Raw genomic sequence first — 26,337 nt, forward strand, 5'->3', positions numbered from 1 at the left:
TAATACTCTGGAAAAAAAACAAACCAAAACAACACACTGCCCATCCTGTCCAAAAGCCTCACCTCTGGAGAATTAAAATAGTTTTGGTAGAGGTCGTGATGTCCTCAGTATCTTAAAATAAAACCTAAAATAAAATAATCATCCCAGTTGTAAATTCTTTGTTCCCCACAAAAGCACCCTCGGGAAAAGCTTCGGGATTCCTCCTGGCCCTCTGAAAACCGTGTTTCTGATGCAACCGGCCATTAAGAAAACACAATCCCAAATTGAAAACCCAAAACACGGGAGCAGCGGGCCCGGCGCCGTCGCCCCGAGGCGAGGCGGCCTTTCCCGGCCACACCCGGCGGGCGCCCGGGCCCTTCCCGGGCAGTTCCCGGAGCTAAATAAATCGCTCCTTGTTTTTTCCAGACCTGAAATTAGCAGTGACTCACAGCGCTCGGTATGGCCACCGTCGCCTCCGGAAGGAGGAAAAATGGACAGATTTTTTCTCCCCGCACGAGGGCCCGGCGTGCCGCGCTGGGCCAATCAGGGGCGGACGGCGGAATCGCACCAAAGTAGGTAAAATATGCGGGACGCGCGCCCTCCGCCGCCGCCCGCGCCTCCGCGCCCGCGGCTCCCGCTCGCAGCGCCCTCCGCGCAGCCCCCTCCGCGCAGCCCCGCCCACTCGCCCCGCCCCGCCCCAGGCCCCGCCCCCCGCGCGGCGCACACCTGGCCAGGTAGCTGCTTCCTTGTACGGCCCGCGGCTTTCCAGCGGGCGGGGCGCCGTGAGGCTCCGCCTCCTGGGGGGGAAGGGCCACCCGCCCCGCAGGTGCCAGTCCACGCTCCGCCTCCTCGCCCCCAGCGGAAGAGAGAGGACCCACCCCCACTCCCGTGATGCCCGAGCTGGCGAGGAGCGACCCCAGTCTCCAGAAGGTGAGGAAGACCCCCCGCCGCCGGTAGTCTTGAGGGCCGCCCGGACGGGGCGTTACCAGGCCTTCCGGTTGCGTAGCAACGGCGGGCCGCGCGTGACGTGCGCCGTCGTGTTTGGGCCCGAGGCGCGCGTCCGCGCTCCCTCCCCTCCGCAGGCTCGCTCCCGGCGTCGCCGCCTCGCTCGGTCGCTCGGCCCTGCGGCTCTGAGGAGGACGCGCAGCAGACTCCGCCGGCTCCGCAGACCCGGCACCCGCCGACCCCCTGCCCCGCGTCCTTGCGACCGCCGCGGCGAAGATGGTGAGTGGAAGGGAGAGCGAGGCGTGAGCTGACGCGGCGGGGGCGGCGGGGGTCTGGGCGCCGCGGGGGTCGCGCTGAGGGGCGAGCGCCGCCTCCTCGCCCACAAGGGACCGGGGTCGGGCTGCTGTCCTCCGGCGGGGGAGGCTCTCGGGCGTCTGCCGCCTGTGGGCCCGCTGGGCCCCCGGGTCCCGGGGCGGTTCCGCGGCCGCTGCGTCGGTCGCAGCTGCTGCTTGGCCGCCGCCCCGGAGCGACGCCTCCGCCGTTCCTCCCGCCCGGGCCTTGGTAGCCCCAGGCGGGGTTGAGCCCCCCCTTCCCTTGGTGCAGTCGATTGGGGGTCGGGGGTCCCGCAACCCGGGGTGGGGAGCGGGAGAACCCGGAGCGGGCCTTGTTGCGGCGCGTTTCCCCAAAGCCCGGCGCAGATGCGGCCGGGAAGGACTGTCCATCTCGGTCTGGAGAATAGGGCCTGTATTGGACGGCCGTAGAGGGCGGAATGACCACTCCGAGCGGGACCGTGGCGGCGAGAAGGGCGGGCGGGCGGCCTCGCAGCCGCGCCGTTGGTCGCCTCCGGCCCTCGGCTTCCTGCGGCGCCCGCGGCGCCCGGCCGAGCGCGGCCGCGGCCGCTTTAACCCTCGCCCGCCCAATCTCCGTGCGGGGCTCGACATTTTCCTTTACCTGTAAACCGTTTGGCTGTGCCGGACCTCAGCGTGCGAGCTGTGGGCAGGACGCTGGGATACTAATAAAAACAAAGGAAAAAACTTTTACGTAGAAGTCCGTTAAGTTTTCCGAGCATCTGAAAAGTAAACAGATGCTCAGTATTTGCTAGGTGATGGATAATTTGCTTAACTGACACATTTCCCCGTCTACGCCGTCGTTCTAGTGTGCTGTAAAACTGTGTTCTTGCGATCAAGGAGAACGTTTTGTCGCTTTCTTTAGTCCGCACACGCTGTTACCATTTTTGGTCAGTGATTTGCAGGCAGAGGCTCACCAGACTTTGCTAGAAATATTACACTGTTGCATCTGTCTGCCTGGAAGCAGTTGGTACCGGTTTATTTGCATACAGAATGTTTCTACTGAATAATAATTTTGGTTTTCTTAAGATTTGCAACTTTCGTGACTGTGCATACGGTCTCATTAGTGGAAGAAAATGAGATTAATCAGTAGTTTCTTGGTGATTGAGGATATGTATCAGGAATTTGTTACTGTTCAGTTTCTGGTTCTTCTTTGGTTTAATTCTGTAAGCCACAAAGAGGATGAGCATTTTAAGACTTTTTAACCTCTTTAAGACTATAAATATATATTCTACTTTATACTGAAAGACTTTGAATCTAGGGTTTTGCATTCTAATAATAATGTAAGACCATCAGCTCCGATGAAAGTGCTTTGGAACCTGCTTTAGGGTCTTCTGATTTGGCATTATATGTTTTTGAGTTGCTAGACTGCAAACTATTTTGTTTCAAGCATTTTGTTTCAAATGCTTGAAAATAGGACCAAGCATTTTAATTTTAGTTAAATGGTTAAACTTTAGTTAAAGCTTTACTTCCATATTTCTGTAATTCACATAAAATGAAGAATCTGTTTTATTTACTGATTCCTGGGGGAGGAGAAATAAAAATCAAGATGGGCGATTCCAAATACCTTTCAAATACATTCTCTGCTTGGCGTAGAGAGGGCAAGGAGATCTTATAAAGCTCGTGGTGTTTGGATGCTTGCAAAGGAAGTTCAGAATATAGACTGACCACTTCTAAGGTTCCTCTTGTGTTTAGCCTCATGAGAACAGAGTGTTTCCCTCTGGTACAACTATTAGAGAATATTGTTAAGATGGAAAGTTCCTTTATTATCCCAGATTTTAGTATTTCACCTCTGTATCTGAAACTGTTTACATCTGTTGGCTGGATACTTGGTTCAAATTTTTAATTTTTTTAGGTTACATTTTAACTGCTGATGGTTTTGTTCTACATTAACAAAATAACTTCCTGCTACTCACCAAGTCTTCTAGAAGCACTTTCGAGTAAAGCAATTTAAAACCAACTCAAAAGATAACACTCAGAGCACTTTACCATGAAATTTCATGTTTCAGTCTCACTTTACAGTGCCAATAAGAGAGGGAGGGAGGGAGAAAAGAAAGGAAAAAAGGGAAAGAAAGAAAAGAAAGAAAAGGAAGGGAGGAAAGAAAGGAAGAAAGAGCCTACCCTCCAAGTTCTTTGGGCCATCTACTCAGTAGTTCTGGTGTTGGGTGTGGATTGAGACATACACAGACCCACCTAGCTCCTCTTGTCGCTGATAGTATGTGCGTTTGCAGTACAGCTATATTGCTCTCTGGGAAGTAGGAGTGTAGTGTTGCCCCTGAAACAGAGTAAAGGTCTGTATGATAATCTAACCCTTAACTTTATCCTAATCCAAACACTGCTGTAACAAACTGAACTAATTGACTCAAACTGAATTACAAACGTATTGTACCACTTGATGACTAGCAAAAACACTTATAACAACCAAGTGGAATATGTTGGGCATGTATTCATGTGCCTGTTTAACGTATCAGAAAACTGACTAGCAGACTGACTTGTGAATTCACATCAAGTTTTAAAATAATTTAATAATTAATTTAGAATTTTGCAGAAAACTACACAGAAGAACAGGTCCCTTTGTACAAAAACTAGAAAAAAGGTTTTTGCTGTATTTCAGGTTACATTACCATTTTATCTAAGTGTGCATCTTCTTATCCCAGTCCCTCCCCTCCCCAGAGATAACCAGCCACTCCAGTGTCAAAGACATAATGTGCCATAACTTAAGGAAATTATTTATTTGTTAATCCTCACCAGAGAATATTTTTTCCATTGATTCTAGAGAGAGCGGAAGGGAAGGGGGGGAGGGGGAAGAAGAAACATCAGTGTGAGAGAGCCCCAACTGGGGATGGGGAACCTGCAACCCAGGCATCCACCCCATTGTGCCCTTGACTAACCCTTAACTTTAACCCTTAACATTGTGGAATTGAACCTGGGACCCTTCCATGTGCAGGCCGACTCTCTAACCACTGAGCACACCAGCCAGGGCAAGGAAATGATTTTTTTTAGGCTATTGCAATTGGGAAGACATCAATTAATGGGATCATCTCCCCAAAAAAGGGGTGGGGTGGGGACATGGGGCAGGTAAACCAGGAGCCTTAAGCATATGCCGGGACTGGTCTTAACTCCCAGTGAGCAAGGGCCGAATCCTTTTGTTAGTGCTTCCCAGAACACAAAATGATGGGGGTGGGTTTCTTAACCAGCACTACTTTCCAGGAGCTCAGGGCTCAGGTAAAATTCAGCATAGTCACCTGAAATTAATGTGTTTCATTCTCATTGATATTTCCATACTTTTAGCTATACATGTACGCATCTGCAGTAATATATACTGTATTGCCTTGTGTTTTTAAATTTTATATAAATGTTATGCTTTGTGTCTCCTGTTGCGACTTAAAAAAATTAAAATTGGTCAGTTTTCAGGGTGGTGATTTTTAGTTTTAGTTGTGTCTCTAGTTCTTTATTGTAATGGCTGAATACTTTTCATTTTATGACTATATTAAGTTTAATCATTGCCCGGTTGGTAGAAATTTGCCCAACTTTTTGTCCTTTTAATTTTTTTTTTGTCTACTTCAACTATTTTTGCAATAGATTGTTTCCATTTTTGCATATTACTATATATTGCTTCTCTAGCCCTACAGGGTGTCTTCTTGGTTTATATCTAGAAGTGCAAGCCCTGGCTTGGAGACCATGCATATGTATTTTCTTTTCTACCAGCGGAGGTTCTAGTTTGCAGCCATCTCATTGTCTACATTCAGGAGCCTGTTTGTCGGTTTCTTTTCACTGCTTGCTATTATGAGCCTTAAAACCTTTGCCAGTCTGATGGGTGTGAAATATTTTCTCATTCTTTAATTTGTATTTCTCTGATTAGTAGTAGTTGAGTATCTTTTCATATGTTTATTGCATCTTATGTTTTTATATGCATGCACATTTGGTGAACTTGGCATTGTGTAAAATACTCATCATGTCTTCATCTAAGCTAATTTTTAGGGCCATCAAGTAAATCCAGAGTTAAAAGAAAATCAACGAGAAAGTGATTGTCAAGGCCTGAACTGCATACAGAGGATTCATTCCTCTCCTCTGGCACCTAGTTTCTTTGCAAGACTCTCAAGCTAAGTAAGGAAAGTTCAGTACACTCTCTCTTAATTCTAGACACCTGTCATTGTCAAGGCCTGGTAGTGGTAGAATACAGAGTGATCCAGGATAGAGTTTCATTTTTGCATCCTTTGCTTTATACTTGCACCTGTCTTTTTCCTAGGCAGTTCATCTAGCCAAAAATGTTAAAAACAAACAAAACATGATATATGGGAACTCTGTACTTTCTGCTCAATTTTTCTGTGAACCTAAGAGGTCTCTGGAAAGTAGTCTATTAAAAAACAAACAAACATGCAAAACAAAACCAATAACTGTGACTATTTTTTTATAAATAGAATTGGTTTAAATCAAAATGGTGTCCAGCCGGCATGGCTCAGCATTTGAGCATCAACCTATGATCCAGGAGATAGCGGTTCGATTCCCAGTCAGGGCACATGCCCGGGTTGCAGACTCGGTCCCCCCCACTCCCCCCCCCCCCCCGCTGCAGTGGGGGGCTTGCAGGAGGCAGCCGATCAATGACTTTCTCATCATTGATGTTTCTATCCCTCTCTCCCTGTCTTTGAAATCAATAAAGATATATTAAAAAACAAAAAACAAACCACCTTTAAAAAAAATCAAAATGGTGTTTAACTTACTATACAGGAAGACTCCAAACATTTGTGTTTCTATAATAAGTAACTATATTTTCTTTCAGTAATAATTAAGATACTTTGAGATGAACACCATATTTGAAATTTGAAAAAAATCTTGAAATTCTTGAAAAACTGGATTTAACATATATATATATATGTATTGCTTTTATCTACAGAGCAATTCTCTAGTCTTTGAGTAACTAGGCCTAGTCTTTTTACTGTACAGGCATACCTTTTTTATTGTGCTTTGCTTTATTGCTCTTCACATACGTTGAATTTTTTTAACAAATTGAAAGCAAGACCCTCCACCAGCAAAAAGATTACAGCTGGTTTTATTGCAGTGTTTTGGAACCCAAGCCACAATATCTCTGAGATATGTATGTATGCCTGTATTCTCTGCTATTTGCATACCTAAACCACAGAACATAATAAAGAAATAAGTAGAAGATTGTTACTGAAGTATCTTGAATTTCCTTCCCTTGTAGCATAATATTCCTCTCTAGATTGTCCATGAAAGCCATACCCAAAGATTTACACCTAACACTTCAGAAATATTTTAATCCCAGCTTTTTTCTTCTCTCCCTGCCTCTTTGCCTTGATGTTCGACGTTACTTTTCACTTGAACTTGTGCTTCTAAAAGCTATCCCTTGTTCATTTTTCTTGAAATTTTACTTTGGGAGAAGTATAGAAAAATAAACATCAGATTGGTTCATGTTAGTAATACTTTGACAAACTTGTTACTGACATTCGTCATGGAATTTTCTGTACAAGGACCCCCATAGAATTGAGTAGTTTTTAGTCTAGTGATTCTTAACTCCTGAAGATAAGTTTTTCAGTAGCTGACGTTGTAATATATGTCATTTGCTTTGGTATATTAAAATTTAAGAATCAGTTTTTATGTAGGTCTTTAAAAAGCCATTGACTTAAGTAAAAATGCAATTAAAATTCTAAAATTCACATTTTAATCTGTTGTTGAAGGTATGAAAAGACTGAGATTTTGGCTTTTTTTAACCCGGTGAGTGAACATCAAAGAGCTCTGTTTTGTTGCAGCAGGGCACAGGATGAGCATTTGAAAGTTGGATGCTTCAGTGCATACTGTAGCAGGAAACGTACATTTAAAACGAATTTCTTACTGTGTTTGTGCTTTTGGATTAATTCAATTAGTGTTTACTTTAAAGTGGTTTCTCATAGCATATTTTTGATGGTGGTAGTATTTTCATGTTGTAATAGAACAAAAACTAAAGCACAGGCAAATACTGGCAAGACTCCTTCAACTTGCTGGGGAGCAGTCTTGTAAGGAATTGTTGAAGCTCTAGAGCCTTGAGGAATTCTCATATCATTGAAATCTTGTTTTAAGAATGTTGTAAGTAACCTTTCAACCAGTGTTGTCGAACAGAAATAAAATACGAGTTACATATACACTTTCAAAAAATTTATTAGCCCGGCCAGTATGGCTCAGTGGTCAAGCATCGACCCATGAACCAAGAGGTCAGTGGTTTGATTCCTGGTCAGGACACATGCTTGGGCTGCAGGCTTGATCTTCAGTGGGGTCATGCAGGAGACAGCCAATCAATGATGTTTCTCTCTCATTGATTTTTCTATCTCTCCATCCCTCTCCCTTTCTCAAAAAAATCAATAAAAACATATTTTTAAAAATGTATTAAATTTATTGGGGTATTAGTTAATAAAAGTATATAAATTTCAAGTGTACAATTCCATAATGCGTCATCTGTATATTGCATTGCGTTCATCACCCGAAGTACATATGTACTTTTAAATTTTCTAGTAGCCCCATTAAAAAATAGAAAATGTGAAATTTATTTAACCCAACATATCTGAAATATGTCGACATTTAATCTATATAAAAATTAATGAGACATTTACATTCCTTTTCATACAAGTTTGAAATCAGTATATATTTTAAACCTACAATACATTAATTAAAATGTTCAGTTTTTGTAAGAAATATTTGATATGTATTTAGATTTAGATTTAAATTTTACTGTTGAAAAAGTAGATTCACATACCTAATTTGTTCTGGGCATACTTACAAGTTTTCCAGTAATGGAATTGATAATCAATTTTAAAGCTTAAGTTAATTAAAATGAAATAAAACTTAAAATGCAGTTTTTCAGTCCCATTAGCCACATTTAATAGACACACTAAACCATGTGTGTGTGGTTAGTGACCACTTTAATGAACTATCTTCAGACTTTGTGAATTGGCCTATTGGTAATGGGAAGTTAGTATGGATACTAACACTGGTGTTAATTCTCTGCATTTCTGTACATGTCTAAGGACCAGTGCTAAGATAGCACATGAATTCCTTTTATGGCACTAATGTAGATGTTTTTATTTTATTCTATTTACTTTTAAATCCTTAACTGAGGGCATGTTTTTCCATTGATGTTAGAGGGAGGAAGGGAGACAGTGAGAGCAAGAGAGAGAAACATTGATGTGAGAGTAAAACACTGATAGGTTGCCAGCTGGGGATCGAACCCTGAAACCTGGGTATTTGCCCTGACTGGAATTGAACCTTTGACCTTTCAGTGTATGGGACGATGCTCCAGCCAACTGAGCCACACTGGCCCAGGCAAAGGGCATTCTTAGTTGAGAGGGATAGGATCCCATGGAGATGGATTACTTTAATTTTTATAGTTTCTATTCCAGTATACTTTTTTTTTTTTAATATATCTTTATTGATTTCAGGGAGAGAGAGATAGAAACATCCCTGATTAGTCATTGATTGGCTGCCTCCTGCACGCCCCCTACTGGGGATCGAACCCACAGCCCGGGCATGTGCCCTGACCTGGATCCTAGGTCGATGCTCAACCGCTGAGCCACTCCTCCCCAGGCTCCTCTATACTTTTTAAATGCAATGGAAATTGAGTTTTAACTACTAAATTGAATAGTACCTCCCCTTTGTACACTGCATTGCATTTGTTTTATTTTATTGATTTTTAGAGAAAGGAAGGCAGAGAGATAGAAACATCGATTTGTTGTTCCACGTATTTGTGCAATCATTGGTTGATTCTTGTATGTGCCCTACCAGCGATTGAACCCACAACCTTGGCGTATTGGGATGATGCTCTAACCAACTGAGCTGCCACGCCAGAGCTTGTTTTATTTCTTTAATGTTATTTTACTTGGAATCATTGTATTTTCTCAACTTTTTTTCATGACCAGCTTTTTAAATTTGATTTTTCAGGTGACTCAATTCTTGATTAAAAATACCTTTTGGTTATTAAAGAGTTAAGTAACTGTTATATTTTTCCTGAAGTAATTAATGGAAAATCAAATATAGTTCTTCATTGTCTGCAGGATTTAAAATAGCAACTATTTGTTCAGTAAATAGTTGAGAAATTTGATATGCCAAGAATTGATCCAGGTACTAGGGATACAGTACTGGAAAACAAAATCCTTTCCTTGTGAGAGTAATTCTGTGTGGGAGGAAAAATTAAAAAATGACAAGATCATGTCATAATCATAAGTGGTATGAAGGAAATAAGGTAACAATAGAGAGTAGTTGAAGAATTGGCTTCTTTTAGGTAGATTGTTAAGGAAGGCCTCTTAGGTCATATTTGAGCTAAGACTAGCATTGTAAGAGAGAGCGGGCCATGTGAAAAACATTTCAGGCAGAAGGAAGGAACTCTTAAGTAAAATTCCTTGAAAAGAAAATGAGTTTGACATGCCGGGGACAAAAAAGGTTTGTGTAGGTAGAATTCAGTGCAAATAGGGGAGAGAAGTAAGAAATGGATTGTAGGCAGGAACTAGAACAGGAAGTCTTTAGGCCAAGGTGAGGAATTTGAGTTTTATTCTGACTCCCTCAGGAAACCACTGGGTTTGTGGTGGTGGGAAGTGGTAGGGTGTAAAGTAGTGGAATGGGGTGTGATTTATCCCTGTCGCTAATGTATGGAGATTTACAAATGAGGACAAAGGCTAATTAAGAAACTTGCTATTGTTCAGGCAATTGATGATGGTGGTAGCTTGGATTGGGATTGTTAATGGGATAGTGAGAAGTAATTAGATTGGATATGCCGTTGACTCTTGAACAACATGGGGATTAGGGACACTGACCCCTGCGCAGTCGAAAATCCATGTATAACTTTTGACTCCCCCAAAACTTAACTACTGTTGGTATCTGTGGGAAATTGGTTCCAGGACCCCCCTCGGATACCAAAGCCCATGGATGCTCAAGTCTGTATAAAAAGAAGTAGATCAATGCATGCTGTCAGCCCTCTGCATTTGCAGGCTTCCAACCATGGATCGAAAACAGTACAGGTATTTATTGAAAAAAATCCTTTTATAGGTGGACCTGTGCAATTCAAACCCATGTTGTACAAGAGTCAACTGTATATTTTTGGGGGGAGAGCTGACAGAACTTACTGATAATTTAGATGTGTGGCATAAGGGAAAGAAAGACATCAAGAATAACTTCTAATATTTAGACCTGAGCTACTAGGTAGTTGGTGGTGTCATTGTGCTAGGGACCTGTAAAAGAAGCTAAAATAAAATAGTTTGGCAAAAATTGAGGTTCTTAGAACTTTGAAGAATATTAATTGATCCAGAAATATTACAAATCTTTAAAATACCTTAACTTCATATCGGATTATAATAATAACATATGTTCATTGTACAACATTAAGAAAAAGTTTAGTTGTAATGGGAATCCCAACCCAAGTATTAACATTTAGCTCATTTTATTCCAGGCCATTTTAAATATGTGCTCATTCTTTGAATAAATGATTGCTAGGTGTCTTCTAGGAACCAGGTACAGCAGATCCTCGTTTTATGTCACTTCATTATAATGCCATAGGAACTTATCTCTTGTTTATATCAACTAGCCTATGGTAAAATTGGCTTTATTATATGACATTTCTTTTAAAGTTGCTGAACCTATTGATGATGTTAAGGGAGGAGTGTGTTGTTGTAGGTTCTGGGGATCCAAATTCATTCTTTTGCATGTGAATATCCAGGTGTCCCAGCACCATTTGTTGAAGACACTATTCTTTCCCCCATTGAATTAGCTTGGCACCCTTGTCACTTTGGAACATGGGAAATAAAGAATATAAACTGTTATAGATGAACTCAACTGTGTAAGAAAAACCTGTATTGGTAATCTCCAGATATTCACTTTCTACCTTATTTTCATGGTAGTACTTATTACAACCTGCAGTTATCTCATTCAGTTGTTCATTTATTTCTTACCTGTTTCCCCATTATAATGTGCACTTCACAGGGACAGACACTTTGACTGTTAAGCTCCTTAAGAGAGGGTTTGTATATCTCAGTAGCAAGATGACTCTGTCATAGTAGACCCGCAACAGATGTTACTGAATGAACATGAATAGGTGAATAAGAGGACATTCTTAAATTTTTATTTATTGATTGATTTTAGAGAGAAGGGGGTGGAGAGAGAACCATCAATTTGTTGTTCAGCTTATTTATACATTCATTGGTTGCTTCTTGTATGTGCCCTGACTGGGTGGAGATTCCCTCTGGTGCTGACCGGGTATCTTAGTTGGTTAGAGTGTCGTCCTGATATTTTAAAAATACGCACATCACAGAAAACTTTGAAAATACAGAAAACTAGAGAGAAGATAAAAATTACTTGTATTCCCAAAGAGATAAACTTCCTTTTCTCTATGCTGTTTTACATAGTTGAGATTACACTGTATGTTAAACTTTATATCCAGCTTCTTTTTTTTTCCACTTAAATCATAGTTTCCTGTGTCATTAAAAACTTTCCATAAACATGATTTTAATGGATGTACCATTTAATGGATGTATCTGTGGATATACTATAATTTTCTTTGAAATTCTCCTGTTTTTATTTATTTGGGCCATCTGATTTTTAGTACTATGAAGATTATTTCCCCAAAATAAATTCCTCAAAGTGGGATTACTGAGTTAAAGGGTCAGAGGGTTTGGGTTATTTTGAGGCTCTTGATATAAATGGCCAAACTGCTTTCTGAAAGGTATGAGTGAATAATACAATTGCCTATGGTGGAAGATGAATCTGGAAAAGTAGGTTAGTTTGGATGATAAAGGGCTTTTTATACTCTGTTAATGAATATGGACTTTATCTTGTAGGTGCCTGGGAATTGGTGAAGACTCTTAATCTTGATAGTGTTATGAGATTTTAAGAGGAGATGAGAAGAAATAGAAATTCACATGTAAGGAGGAATTGGTAGGGCTTAGAAACTAAATGTGACCATGGAACAGAGGTAGAGCAATTAACCAACATCATCAAATCTGTTTTGTTTCCTATCTTGGGTTCACTTAATTAATCTTGGTACATGTTAGTTAATCATCCAGAGAGAAGCCAAATTGTTAAACCAAGGAGAAATCTTTTACCTTTAGCTCAGCAATTTTCAACTGGTGTGCCACTAGACTTTTTTAAAAATGCAATACCTGACTATTTAGTCAGGAGGCACTGACCTCTTTTCCCTTAGATTGTCAAATAAAAAAATGACAACAGCCAGCACAATAGCCCTCCAGTGTGAATGAGTCAAAATTAAACCTCTTTTTTTGTCAGATCGGCAAAAAAATATATTTTTTGGTATGCTGCAGAATTTTAGTAATTAATTTATATGTGCCATGAGATGAAAAAGGTTGAAAATTGCTGCTTTACCTTATTGTGTGTGCAAAACAATCTTTCTGAAAGGTGAATATAATATTTTTATATTGTTGCTCTTGAAATAAAGACTAGAACTAATGTATAATTTTTCCATCCAAAATAATTTACATAAAGTAAAATTCACCATTTTTAAAAATTTAAATTTATTGGGGTAACTTTGGTTAATAACATTATGTAAGTTTCAAGTGTACGATTCTATAACACATCATCAGTATACTGCATTGTGTGCTCACCATCCAGAGCCTCGTCTCCTTCTATCACCATACATCTGACCCCTTTACCTTTTTATCTTCTCCCCATTCCCCTCCCCCTCTAGTAACCACCATACTGTTGTCTATGAGTTTGTTCATTCACATGTTGATTTCTATTTTATATCTCACATATGACTGAAATCATAAGATTCTTGTCCTTTTTGTCTGACTTATTTCACTTAGCATGATACTCTCAAGACCCATCCATGTTGTTGCAAATGGTAATATTTCATTTTTTACGGCTGAGTAATATTTCATGTATATATGCTTCTAAGTCTGTCTGCAGGTTTTGGCAAATGTATACAGTTATATAACTACCACCATAATAAAAATATGGAATAGTTCCTTCACTCCAAAAAAATTCCCCATGTTAATTCTTCCTCCCACCCTGAACAATCACTGGTTAGACTTTGTCCCTATAGTTTTACCTTTGCAAAAATGTCATATAAATGGAATTGTCCAATCATGCACTTTGAATCTGGCTTCTTTTCGCTTAGAATAAGGCATTTGTGCATCAGCAGTTTGTTCCTCTTTATGGTGAGTAGTATTCCATCCCCCAGTTGTGGAATATATTCTTCTGTAAATTTCCTGTCTTACTGAAGGATGAGAGAATATTATAGAGGTCTTTTTCCAATATTGATAAATGCTTGAAACAGTCATTCTTTCTACCTGGGTAAACTTACTAATAGATATATTTTTACTTAATAATGCCTTTTTTATTTTTTGAGCTGCACAATCAAATAGTTATTTAAGAGGGGTATAGATTGCAGAAATTTTGAATTGTGTCAGTGTATTTTATGGGATGTTGATTTCTTAAAGGTCATGCTCTTTGTATATTGATTACTGTATACATTATTGGCTCTTATCTAGCATTTACCCTGAAATTAAGTGAAGCTTACATATCAGACACTTTAAAAAAAATACAATATATATATTTGTGACTTTTAAAATAGAACATGAAGTAGAGAACTTGTATTGATTAAGTGAACACTTACACAGCTTCACAATTCTGGGTAGATGGGGGATTGTGTGTATATGTTGGGCAGAAGGAATTGATAGAGATACTAAGAGTTAAGGTGATGTCTCACGTGGTTGTGATTTGTACTTCCCTGTTAATGTTGAGCACCTTTTGGCCATCTGTATGTCTTCTTTGGGAAAATGTCTGTTCAGATCTTAACCCTTTACGGGATACGTGATTTGCAAGTATTTTCTCCCATTTGTTAGGTTGTCTTCTCATTTTGTTTATGGTTTATTTTGCTTTGCAGGAGCATTTTAATTTGATGTAGTCCCACTTTATTTTTTGCTTTTGTTAGCTTTGCTTTTGGTGTAGGTCATTGCCAAGATCTATGTGAGAGTTTATAGCCTGTGTTTTCTTTTAGGAGTTTTATGATTTCGGGTCTTACATTCAAGTCTTTAATCCATTTTGAGTTAATTTTTGTGTATGGTATAAAATAGTGATCCAGTTTCATTCTTTTGCATGCGGCTGTCCAGTTTTCCCAACACCACTTACTGAAGAGACTGTTGTTTACACACTGTATATTCTTGGCTTTTTTGTCGTAAATTAATTGACTATATATGTGTTAGAATGGCTCTTATCAAAAACACAAGAAATAACAAATCATAAATTTAAATAATACACTGGTTTTTCAAGGTAGAAAAGTATGTACTATGTTTTATAAATTTGTTTACTCAAAGCATACTATTTTAGTATTGAGAGTTATTTTTATGTTAGTTTCTGTTAAATTATTTAAAATAAAATTAAAAATTTAATTCCTCAGTTGTATTAGTCACATTTCATGTGCTCAGTAGCCATGTGTGGTACTTCCTCCCATATAGGACAGTGCAAATATAGAACATTTGCATTGTCACAGAAAGTTCTGTTCGACAGTCGGGCTTCAGGATGGTGGGATGGTGGAAAGTGTCTTAGCATTTATTTGCATATGTTCTCCTATTTTCAGTATGATGACTAAGCCAGGAAGACCTACTGTGTACCCTCTCCAGATGATAAACTCCATAATTACAGGGATATAGGGGAGGTGGCAGGTCAGGAGGGGTCAGGGTCGCAAGTGCTTCTCAGACTAATTTCACTCCTTCCTTATTTGAACTCCCTTTTCCCCCCCCTGCTCTCCTTGTTCTTGTGAGTTTATGTTCTTTTTCATTTTTCTCTTTTTTTAAATCACCTTTTGCACTTTCAGTGGAGTTTTGGGAGGGAGATAAATTTTGATGGATGCATTGAGCTCCCATTTTAACACAGGGCCCTCAACACTTCTATATTGAAATGTTACTCATTTCTTAAGCACTGTCACTAGATTTTTTGTTGCTCAGAAGTATCAGCCAAAAGCCCAAATATTTTCTAGGCAGTTTTCTGTTTCTTTTGGTCCTTACACAAGACATGGTGTAAATAAAGGAGAATTGTGAACCCATTTTTAAACTCCCCAACTCCTTTGATTAGCAGTTATGCTGGGTTTGCAACAGTTGGTAGGTTAAGAAAGGAACTATTTTCTGCCAGGTGGTTTATAAACGTATTTTTCTGCTATGCAATATCCTACTGTAAAATATTTCAGACTCTCTTTGCTTAGAAAAATAATTTTTTTAAAATTAATTTTCTGAGGGAGGAAATAGCTTTTATTCCTGTTTTCTCCAATAAGGGAGGCTTGGGTAAAGTGTAGTTGGCATTAATTATGGAGCCAAAGTCAGGTATCCTACTTGAGTTAGTAGTATAGAAATAGACCACTGTTTCTGATATTTTGTTTGGGATGGGCGGCTGTAAATTACTACATTTAGGGTTTGAATTGGTTTAGTTGTTTACAAAAATTGATCCAGAAAAAACTTGATGCTCCTTTCAGAGATCACTACCCTTATGCTAGAATTGAGAAAATTGATGTTTTAAGTGTGTTCTCTCATTCTCAACTTTAAAATATCCAGTGTTACAAATTTTCTGTAACATTTACTTCGCCTTCTGTTTGTGAGTAGTAACTTTATTTAAAGAAGAGTATATTGAGTGAATCTCGAGTATTAAAGCAGTGCCTCAGATTCACTTAATCTCTGAATCAGTGTTTACAAAAGTTCTTCCAGTGGATACTCAGACAGGTTTGAGATCCATTATGCTTCATGAACAAGCTAAAAACTGGTAGTCAGGTGAGATAAAATACAGTGAAGTAATTATTTAACAGTAGCTGTTTTGACATGGGGTGGAGTTCTAAGAGCAACTGTTCTTCTCCAGGGGTCACTAGTACAGAACACAGTGAAACTGAAGTTGTGGATAACATATCTTTTTAAGGTAATCACAAAGCTCTTGTTGCAATAGCAGTCTATTTTTACTCCAGATTTTCCTTCCTAGCTGTGCAGCAAATTTTGGTGCTATGTTCAGAGTATCCTTTAATAGTCTTCATTCTTAAAACTTTGTAATTGAATATAAAAACTAAAATTTTAAAAATCAAAACAACTTGATTTTGCTTTTAAAAATAAACTTTAGCTTTCTCGACAGCTGAGTATTTAATATCTTAGTCTCTCACATTTTAGAGAAATACTGAAAAATGAGTGATGGGAGAGGACATTTTCTTTTAGGTAAAAGCACAGTGTAAAGGAAAAAAACAAATGATTCTGTATATCACAGCCATTTTGAGATTCATCATAATGTTTCTTTGTGATAACAAATCCAGCAAAATTAATACTGTCACAGGAATTCTTTTTTTTGTTTTAATTTTTATTTATTGATGGAGGGGGAGAGAATGAGGAACATCTATTTTTTATTCCACTAATTTATGCATTCACTGGTTGCCTCTTATATGTCCCCTGACTGGGGATCGAACCCACAACCTTGGCCTATCGGGACAGGGCTCCAACCAACTGAGCTACTTGGCCAGGGCTCTCACAGGGGTTCATAATCATCATCATAGATGAACTATATTTCAATATAGCCTGGGGCTTCTTTTGTAATGCTACATATTTTATTTTATTCAAAACATCATTTTGTGAAAGCACCCATAGGCTTCATCAACAGTCTGTGGCACAAAAAATGCTTTTACTTTGATACTCTTATTACTGTTGCTTCATTATAAAAATTAAACTTGTCAGCCCTGGCTGGTGTGGCTCAGTTGGTTGAACCCATACACCAAAAAGTCACTGGTTAGATTCCCAGGCAGGGCACAAGCTCTAGTTGTGTTTCAGGCTCAATCCCCAGTAGGGGGCGTGCAGGAGGCAGCTGATGGGTATTTCTGTCTCACATCCAATGTTTCTGTCTCCCTCTCCCTTCCTCTCTCTAAAATCAACAAAAGCATATTTTTTTAAAAAGGAAACTTATAGGCAAAGAAGTAAATTAGCATTGAACTAAGATTTTATTATATTTCATGAAATTTTAGAACTACATTTTAGTGATCTTTACCTGGAGCTTATTGGCAATGTAAAATCTCAGACTGTACCCCAGATACCCTGAGTCAGAATCTGTGAAATCTACATTTTAACGGGTTCCCCAGTTGATTCCTGTGCATTTTAAAATTTGATAACTGGTCTAGTGCTCTACCCTAAATAAATTAGTTGAAGGACTTAATTTACTTTGAAGATGTTAAATGATGTGCCCAAGGTTACAATAGCTAGTGAGTGGAGAAGCATGGATGGATTGGTTGCTCACGTAATTCTGGTGCTTTGATTTCAAGTTACCTTCTTTTGGCCTCCAAGATAATTATAAACTATAGTTACGTAAGGATTATTTTATCTTCTTTCCATCCCACTAATCTTTTTCCAAGCTTTCCAGTTCACCCCCTAGAATCAAAGGTAAAAGAATTACCAGCTTGTTGAGAGGAGCTATGCTGGTGCTAGAGGGTAGGAAGGGAGGAGCCCTGCAACAGTGTCAGACCAGGTTGTAGGAGCAACATTCCCTGCTTTCTCAGTCTGTCCTCATGGTTTTAGTTTTACTTTATAAAAATCATTGTCACGAATCTAGGGACCAGTTGTCTAATCTTTCATGTCAGTGCTAGTTCAAGGATATGCTAAGTAAATCAAGGTATAACAAATTTAAGCATATTTGTTCAATACAGTTGACTCTAATACATACTTTACCTGGTGGATTTTTTTCCTTTTTTAAAAATATTTTTTACTGATTTTTAGAGAGAGGAAGAGAGAGGGGAGAGAGAGAGAAGCATCAGTGTGAGAGCAGAATATCGATCTGCTGCCTCCTGCATGCCCCCTACTGGGGATTGAGCCCACAACTTGGGCATGTGCCCGGGCCGGAAATCGAACTGGCAACCTCTCGGCCCCCGGCACAACACCGAACCAACGGAGCCACACAGGCCAGGGCGATTTTTTTTTTTTTTTCATGGAAAAATTTAGTAGTATGTTACTAGTCATAGAGAACCATACTTCTCTAGCATCAACAACTCTAAAGCCATCACAGTGGAACGATGGGAGAAGATGAGCATTTGGAGATAATAATCAGCCACCTTTTTTTTTTAATCCTCACCTGAGGACATGCTCATTGATTTTAGAGAAAGGAAGGGAGAGAGAAACATCAATTGGCTTCCTCTCATACACACCCGAACACATACCAGCCTGGGGACTGAACCTGCAACGTAGGTATGTGCCCTGACTGGGAATCGAGCCTGTGACCTTTCATTGTACAGGACGCTGTTCCAACCAACCGAGCCACAGTGCGTCCAGGGCCTTAACCAGCCTCTTGACCACCAGACTAACCACTTTATTCTGACTCCTTCCCCCCATCATCCCTCTCCCAGCCAGCAGTCAAGCACAGATGTTTATGCCTGCACACTATCGGCACCCAGCTCTCTCTCTCGTACTCCCCCTACTGCCCTAGTGAAGGCTTTGATCACCTCTTGCCTTGCTTACTGAATTAGCCTTTTAGCTGGTCATTTTCACTTTTCTTTTTTAAAAATATCCATTGTCTCCAAACTCTTGAGCCTGTCATTTGTGGTCTTTTCCTCCTGAACCCAGTCCACATCTCAATTTCCTCCTCCCTTACCCTCCTCTCATACCAGATGTGCCAGGTTCCCTTTGCCAGGAGCTGTCCTTTCATCCTTCCAGTCCTCTTATCTTGGGGTGCTTTAGGTCATTTTATATGTGAGCCCCCAACTACCTGTGTCCCACTTTCCCTAACTTAATCCCTACCTTCTTTAAACTCCCATTCGAGTTTATCACGGAATCATCTCTTTACACCGAGTATTGACAATTTGTGTATTGCTGTCTTTATCTTCTCCAGTAGTCAAGTAAACCACATTGGGAGTCTTACTCCTCCCTGATTTTCTCAGAGGAACAGTAGTGAATAAGATGGACATAGCCTGTTTGGGGGGGACAGTCATTAAATAACCTTAAAGAGAGAGCATTGGAACTGGTTAAGTGCTGTGGGGTAAAGATACGTGATTTCATGGAAGCATGAAATAGTGGTTTTGACCCAGAAAACTTATTTGCAAAGTGAGAATTGATCTGAAAAGTGTATAGCAGAGTGTATAGTATGAACAAAGGCCCTGAGGTCAGAAGGAGCATGGCAAATAGGACTAAAAGAAGGCCCAGGTATTGAGGTTGCAGAGCATGAGGTATAAGATAAGGCTGGAGAGGTGGGTAGGGTGAGAGCATGCATGCTAAACAATTATTACTCTTTTTACCCTCAGGTCAGTGGAAAGCCATTGAAGTGTTTTAAACATGGAGGTAGGATTGGGTTTCAGATCCCTGGCTGCAATGTAGAAAATGAATTGGCGAGCGGAGGGGGCTCAGCAATGGGTATGGGCAGTCTGTTATATTTTAACAAACTATGGTAACAAATTGAATCCCAAATCTCATTGGCTTAACACAGTAAAGATTTCTCTCTCTCATGTAGAGTCAGCGGAGTTGGGCAGCCCTCTTCTATCTTGAAGTGTATCTCCCGAGGTCATTTTATCAGGGGAAGATGGAGCTAGATTACTTTTAAAGAGCCAGGCCAAGAAGTGGTTTATAGCTCTGTGTCCACCTGTTGCTGAGCAGAACTCAGTCATTTGGCCCCAGGTGAACTTTCAAGGAAGGCTGGGGAATATAGTCTTCCTGTGTGTCCAGGAAGAGAAAGTATGGTACACACATCCTGTTCCCACTCCCTTCCCCTGCAACCACTTGGGAGGTTATTTTAACAGTTAAGATAACAGGCAGTGATGGCTGGGCTGGAAGAGTGGCAACAGAGAGGGAGAGATGAATGTCTTGGAAAAATATATGAGAATCCAGAGAGCTTAGTGAGGCAAGGGAGAAGGAATTGTTGAGGGTGTCTCAGGCTTGGGGCTTATGTAACTCGGATGATGATGTCTTGGAAAAATACATGACAGTATCTTCCTGAGAAATCCAACTGACTAGAAGGGGACTCTGGACGTGCTGAGGGTCAGAGCCCTTTGAGACATCCAGCTGGAGATGTTAGGTAGCAAATTGGATGTAAAGGCTCAGAATAGCAGAAGTCTGAACAGTGTGTGAGTCATTGGGATTAGATGATTGAAACCTCAGGCTTGGATAAAAACTCCTGGAGATAATGCAGATTCCTTTCTTTCCACCTGCACTGCCATCCTGTCAGCATCTGCTTTCTGCCAGAGTGCTCTACCATCGCCGTCTCTGACCTCAGCTGAAACTTCTGATGTTCTCAGAGCCCTGTTGTTTGTCCTTGGGTGATTCCCTTTGGAACTCCCCATAAAAGCAATTCTAAATCTTTTTTTTTTTTTTTGCAATTCTAAATCTTGACCTAGTATGCTCTCAGACCTCTGTGCTACTCCTGCTGGCCTATACTTGACAAAGAAAATGGAGCCTGTCAAACACAATTTTTAGCAATGTCCCTTCCTCCAATAGTTACCCTCATTTCAGAGGAAACTAAGACTAACGTCTCCATCGGTGCCCTCCATCCCCTCAGTCTCTTTAGAGTGCTGCCTCTTAATTAGGAGTGTTTATGAGTATTCTGTGGAGCCAAATTGCATGAGTTCAAACCTCAGTTCCACTACCAGTTTCTGTGTGACCCTGGCCATGTTACTTAATCTTTCTATGCCTCAGTTTTCAAATCTGTAAGAAGCAAATAGTAGTAGTAGCTTTCTCATAGAATTTTTGTTATTTAGAAGTGTCTGACAATAATAAGTACTCAGTATTAGGTTTTTGGGGTTTTTTCTCTTTAGTGTTTGGCATCCTTTCTCTTGTTCCCTCAAGAGCTCTTAAACTTTTAGGATGGTCAGAATTTCCCTGATAAGAAGACAGCTTCCATGGTTAGCACTCGATCTTCCCTTTTCCCTTCACCATTAATCCTGTTTTCACCTCCTCAATTCCCTGTGGATCCTCAGCCCGTTACCCTGCTTCTGTCCCATTCCTCCAGTCTCCTGAAGTGCTCTGAGGTTTTCAGACATTCTCAAACTCTACAGTTTTGGGTATTAATAACCTCCTTCCTCAAAATACTCTCCCTTGGCTTCTGGAATGCTGTTTTCTCCCTTCTTTTACTTCTTAGCTTTCTTATCATTTCTTAGTCCCCTTGACCTGTTTCTCTTTTGCTACTTAATGTTGGTGCCTGTGGTAGACTGTAGTCCAAAATATCTGTTAGATCCATGCTCATATTTTCAGTTGAAATCTCCACCTAGATGTCTTGCACAATCTTTAAAATTAACATGTCAGATTGTACCCATCTCCCCTATCTGTTTACAACCTTTCTACTCACCAGTCTAGAGAATCCTGGGTCTTCTATGATGCTACTTCTTTATGGTTTCACTCAGCTATATTGGTTCTAGTTTGAAATGTCCTTGGATTTGTTATTTTGTTTTCAACTCCACTGCCTTAGTTCAGAGCTTTCTCCCCTGGATATTTGTAGCTGTCTCAGAAGTGGTCTCCCTGTGTCCATTGTCTTTGCCAGTTTCTCCTTGACAGTCTTCAGTGTTAATTTCTTCACGCAGAGGTGTCTCCTCATCAGAGACCTGCACAGACTTCATTTTTTTATAGAAAAAGCCCAAATTCCTCCTTACTGAGCTTTTTAAGGTGCCTGTAAATTACAACTTGGTTTGGCTGAGGTTAGTTGTTTTTTTAATTGCTGAATACAAATTTCTTTTCTGTTTTCAGTTAACTGGTGCATAATCAGTTTGATTAATTTCTAAGAATGTCAAGTGTTGGAGATACTTCACTTAGATGTTGACAGCTATTCAAATATTGATTGGTTGATAGAAGGCTTTAAATACCGCCTTCATGCTTTTAAAGATGGATTGGCAAGTGGGACTAACAAATTAACATTTGTAGACTTGGGAGTTGGAAGAATTGGGGTCTGTTTTTAGTTATTCACTATTTTGTTACTTTGAACATTTTATTCATCTTTGTTCAAAAAAGTAAACTAAAGTTTATTACCTTGCTGAACACAGATGAATTGTGAAGATTAGAACAGTACTATTCCTTAAAGCAGTTAGAGGTTGAAGAAGTGCTTTTTAAAAGTTGGAAAGTGATAAGATTGTGTAGTTTTTGAAGTAATTTTCTGGTCTTAATTTTCTGTATTTACCATGTCGTTATTTTAGAGTGAATTGTTCATTTATAAACAAAATGTGGATTAGATTAGATAGGAGTGAAGTAGATTATGATTACCTGTGGATAATATTAGATGGAATTTAAAGTGGATTATAGCTCTTTTAATTAACATGATTAAGTAAATGCTGGGATTTTAGTGTATTTTAGCCCCCAGAATTCTTACATACATTTTTAAGTAACAGCTTTATTGAGATATAATTCACACACCATAAAGTACAATTCACTGGTTTTCAGTGTATTTGTAGAGATGTGCATCCACCATTGTGCTATCAAGCTCCAAAACATTTTATCACTCCCAAAGAAACCCCATATCAGTTAGTAGGCAGTCCCATTCCTCTCTCCTCTTAGCTCCTGGAAACCACTGATCTACTTCCTGTCCATGTATTTGCCTATTTTAAACATTTTGTGGAAATAGAATCATGCAATGTGGCCTTTTATGTTTGGCTTATTTCACTTAGCATAATCTTTTTCAAGGTTCATCCATCTTGTAGCATGTATCAGTACCTCATTTTTTATGGCTGAATAATATTCTATTGTATGGATATTACCACATTTTGTTTATTCATTCATCAGTTCTTTTTAATTCTTGGCTATTACGAATTACACTGCTGTGAACATTCATGTACAAGTTTTTGTATGAGCATGTGTTTTCATTTCTCAGCATTCCTAGGTATTAACTGCATGTTTAACTTACTGAGGAACTGCCACACTGTTTCTTCTTGAAGCAGCAGCATCACTTAACAGTTCTGTCAGCAATGTATAAGGGTCCCAGTTTTTCAACAGCCTCACCAACATTTGTTGCTATTTTCTTTTTTGTTATAGCCATCCTAGTGGGTGTGAAGCAGTAGCTCATTGTGGTTTTGCTATACACTGTCCTAATGACTAAATGTCCTGAGCATTTTCCCCAAATGCTTATTGACCATTTTTATATCTTCTTTGAAGAAATATCTCTTTTATTATTGAGTTATAAGGGTTCTGTATGTATTCTGGATACAAGCTCCTTATTGCATGCATGATTTGCAAATATTTTCTCCCAGTGTATGGGTTATCTTTTCATCTCATATGTATTTTTATTTCTTAGTTAAATTACTTGACATTAATTTTGGGTTATCAATATTTTTGCATTGTTTAGTATTTATTTTCTATTAAGTTTAAATTATTGCTTTAGAAAAGCTAACATGCAAAACCAAAGTAGTTAAGCATACAAATATTATAGATATAGTAAAGTTAATATATAAACATTCCTTAAAGAAGACGAGAAGATTAAAAACTGGTTTTGGAGCTTTTGCTATCAAGATTCTGTGTAACTAAAATTAAAAAATCTTGTGTAACCGCTTTCTCACCTCAGAATAGCAAATATAACATGGTAAAAAGTTTATTTTTCTGGTCAGTATAATCCCAAATTAAGCTGTCCTCTTTGTCACAGCAGTAAATATTTTCTCATTTATTCTTTTTTAAAATTGAGATATAATTGACATATAACATTGTGTAAGTTTATGGTGTACAAGGTATTGATTTGATACATTTATATATTGCAATATGATTACCATCGTAGCATTAGCTAACACCTCTGTCACATCACGTAATTATTGTGTATTTTTTTAAATCTCCACCCGAGGATATTTTTTCCATTGTTTCTCAGAGAGAGTGGAAAGGAGAGCGAGAGAGAGACATCAGTGTGGGAGAGACACATCGATTGGCTGCCTCCTGCATGCGCGCCGACCGGGGCTGAGCCTGCAGCTGGGGTACGTGCTCTTGGTCGAAATCGAACCCAGGACCCTTCAGTCTGCAGGCCAACTCTCTAACCTCTGAGCCAAACTGGCCAGGAATAATTATCATTTCTTTTTGTGGTGGGAACAATTAGGATCTAGTCTCTTAACAATCTTATTTATTCTACTCTTAATTTAAAATTTGGAGATTTTTTTAAGTGAAAATTTAAAGGCATGTGACTATTATGTATTATGTTACTGAATATTAATCAAATAATTTTGAAATGTGAGTAGAACAAAGACCTTTTAATTATTCTTTTTTAAAAAATTTATTGATTTCAGAGAGAGGAAAGGAGAGGGAGAGAGAGAAATAGAAACATCAATGATGAGAAAGTCATTGATCGGCTACAGCCCACAACCCGGGCATGTGCCCTGACCGGGAATCGAACCCTGATCTTCTGGATCCTAGGTTGATGCTCAACCGCTGAGCCATGCCCGGCTAGGCTTAATTATTCTTTTATTAATGAAAGCCATGCCATAGGAATGGAATTTTTCCAGCCCAACCACTCTGACCATCTATTATGCATTATGAAAAGAATGGGGGGTAATATTAATAACCAGACTGGGGAGATGACTACCCCGTTAGGGCTCTGAGCAGCCTCTATAAGAAGAAAATAATCCAGTACCTCAGAAATAATTTTTTCAGGATTTAGGTACAAGGGGTTACATCGATGACTCTTCCCTAGTGATGAATGGTTTATATGTATAATCTTGTAAAAGTTCAGTGACTGAAATCAGTGGTTGCAGCACAGGTGTTCCAGTTTCCCTGCTGGATGATAAGTATACCTTAAAAATTGTGTCTATCAATCTGTAATCAAAAGTTACATCGTGTTTTATATTTGGAACAATAAAAATTATAAGCCTCTTTCTGATTTCCTTTTCTCATTATAGGCCTCAGGAGTGCAAGTTGCTGATGAAGTATGTCGCATTTTTTATGACATGAAAGTAAGGAAGTGTTCCACACCAGAAGAAATCAAGAAAAGAAAGAAGGCTGTCATTTTTTGTCTCAGTGCAGACAAAAAGTGCATCATTGTAGAAGAAGGCAAAGAGATCTTGGTTGGAGATGTTGGTGTAACCATAACTGATCCTTTCAAGCATTTTGTGGGAATGCTTCCTGAGAAGGATTGTCGCTATGCTTTGTATGATGCAAGCTTTGAAACCAAGGAATCCAGAAAAGAGGAGCTGATGTTTTTCTTATGGTAAGCATTGATAGAAATATTGAGCCTCTGTAAAACTCAATTAATCTCACTGCTTTGGAGAACCAGTTCCTGGGCTCTAAGTAATTTTCAGTCAAGCTGTCTGCAGTCATTGTCATTTAATTTTTATTTACAAGGTTTCATAAGGGCTGGGTGGAGGTGGGCAAAGGGGCAGAAAATGGGGGACATCTGCAATAGTGTCAACAATAAAACATTTAAATTTTTAAAAAAAGAAAAAAAGTAAAGGTCTTAGCTGGATTGATGTGGGGTTTTTTTGTTTGTTTTTTTCCTTACCCGAATATATTTTTTCCATTGTTTTTCAGAGAGAGAGAGAGAGAGAGAGTCGTCAATGTGAGAGAAAGACCTCGATTGGTTGCCTCCCACATGCGCCCCAACCAGGGCTGGGGATAGAGCCTGCAATCTAGGTACTTGCCCTTGGCCGGAGTCCAACTTGGGACCCTTCAGTCTGCAAGCCAACGCTCTGACCACTGAACCAAACTGGCTAGGGCTGGATTGATGTTTGTGGGACCAAAACTAAGTTTTAACTACTCTTTGTTTACTTGAAAGATGACTAAATAGTTGATTATTTTGGTGGTGGAAGGGGACAGGGGGGTAGATTTCTATGAACCCCATGTAAGCTAAAATTTCTCTAAAAATTCTTTCTAGAATACTGAGAAGAAAGTTTATCTTGCCAAAATCCTCTAACTTGCAATGCCAGGAACCAGCCTCCTTCTTTTTTATACACCTATGCTTGTGCCTCTGTGGTTTGCTACTTTTGACGTTGATACTATCATTGCCTCCAACTGTGATGGCTCAGTGTTCACACTGTCCATAAGGGTAGCCACTAGCCACTGTGGCTATTTAGATATAAAAGAATTAAATACAATTTAAAACTTATTTTCTTAGTTGAATCACCACATTTCAAATGCTCAGTAGCCACATGTGACTAGTGGCCACCTTATTGAGTAGCACAGATATAGAACATTTCCAT

The 26,337-nt window shown here is 39.5% G+C and overlaps 1 protein-coding gene across 1 annotated transcript in view; it reads left to right on the plus strand.

Annotated features, from left to right (window-relative positions):
• Nucleotides 1-1,072: 1,072 nt before the first annotated feature.
• The window catches only part of DSTN (destrin, actin depolymerizing factor), a 31,036-nt gene continuing 5,771 nt past the window's right edge, over nucleotides 1,073-26,337 (plus strand). The window contains exons 1-2 of the mRNA XM_087818885.1: nucleotides 1,073-1,203; nucleotides 25,042-25,349. Coding sequence (XP_087675011.1) covers nucleotides 1,201-1,203; nucleotides 25,042-25,349 — 311 coding nt within the window. The 5' untranslated portion in view covers nucleotides 1,073-1,200. The remainder of the gene's footprint in view (nucleotides 1,204-25,041; nucleotides 25,350-26,337) is intronic.

Source organism: Miniopterus natalensis, chromosome 7, assembly GCF_054644295.1.
Source record: "Miniopterus natalensis isolate mMinNat1 chromosome 7, mMinNat1.hap1, whole genome shotgun sequence".
In the NCBI taxonomy this organism is placed as follows: Eukaryota; Metazoa; Chordata; class Mammalia; order Chiroptera; family Miniopteridae; genus Miniopterus; species Miniopterus natalensis.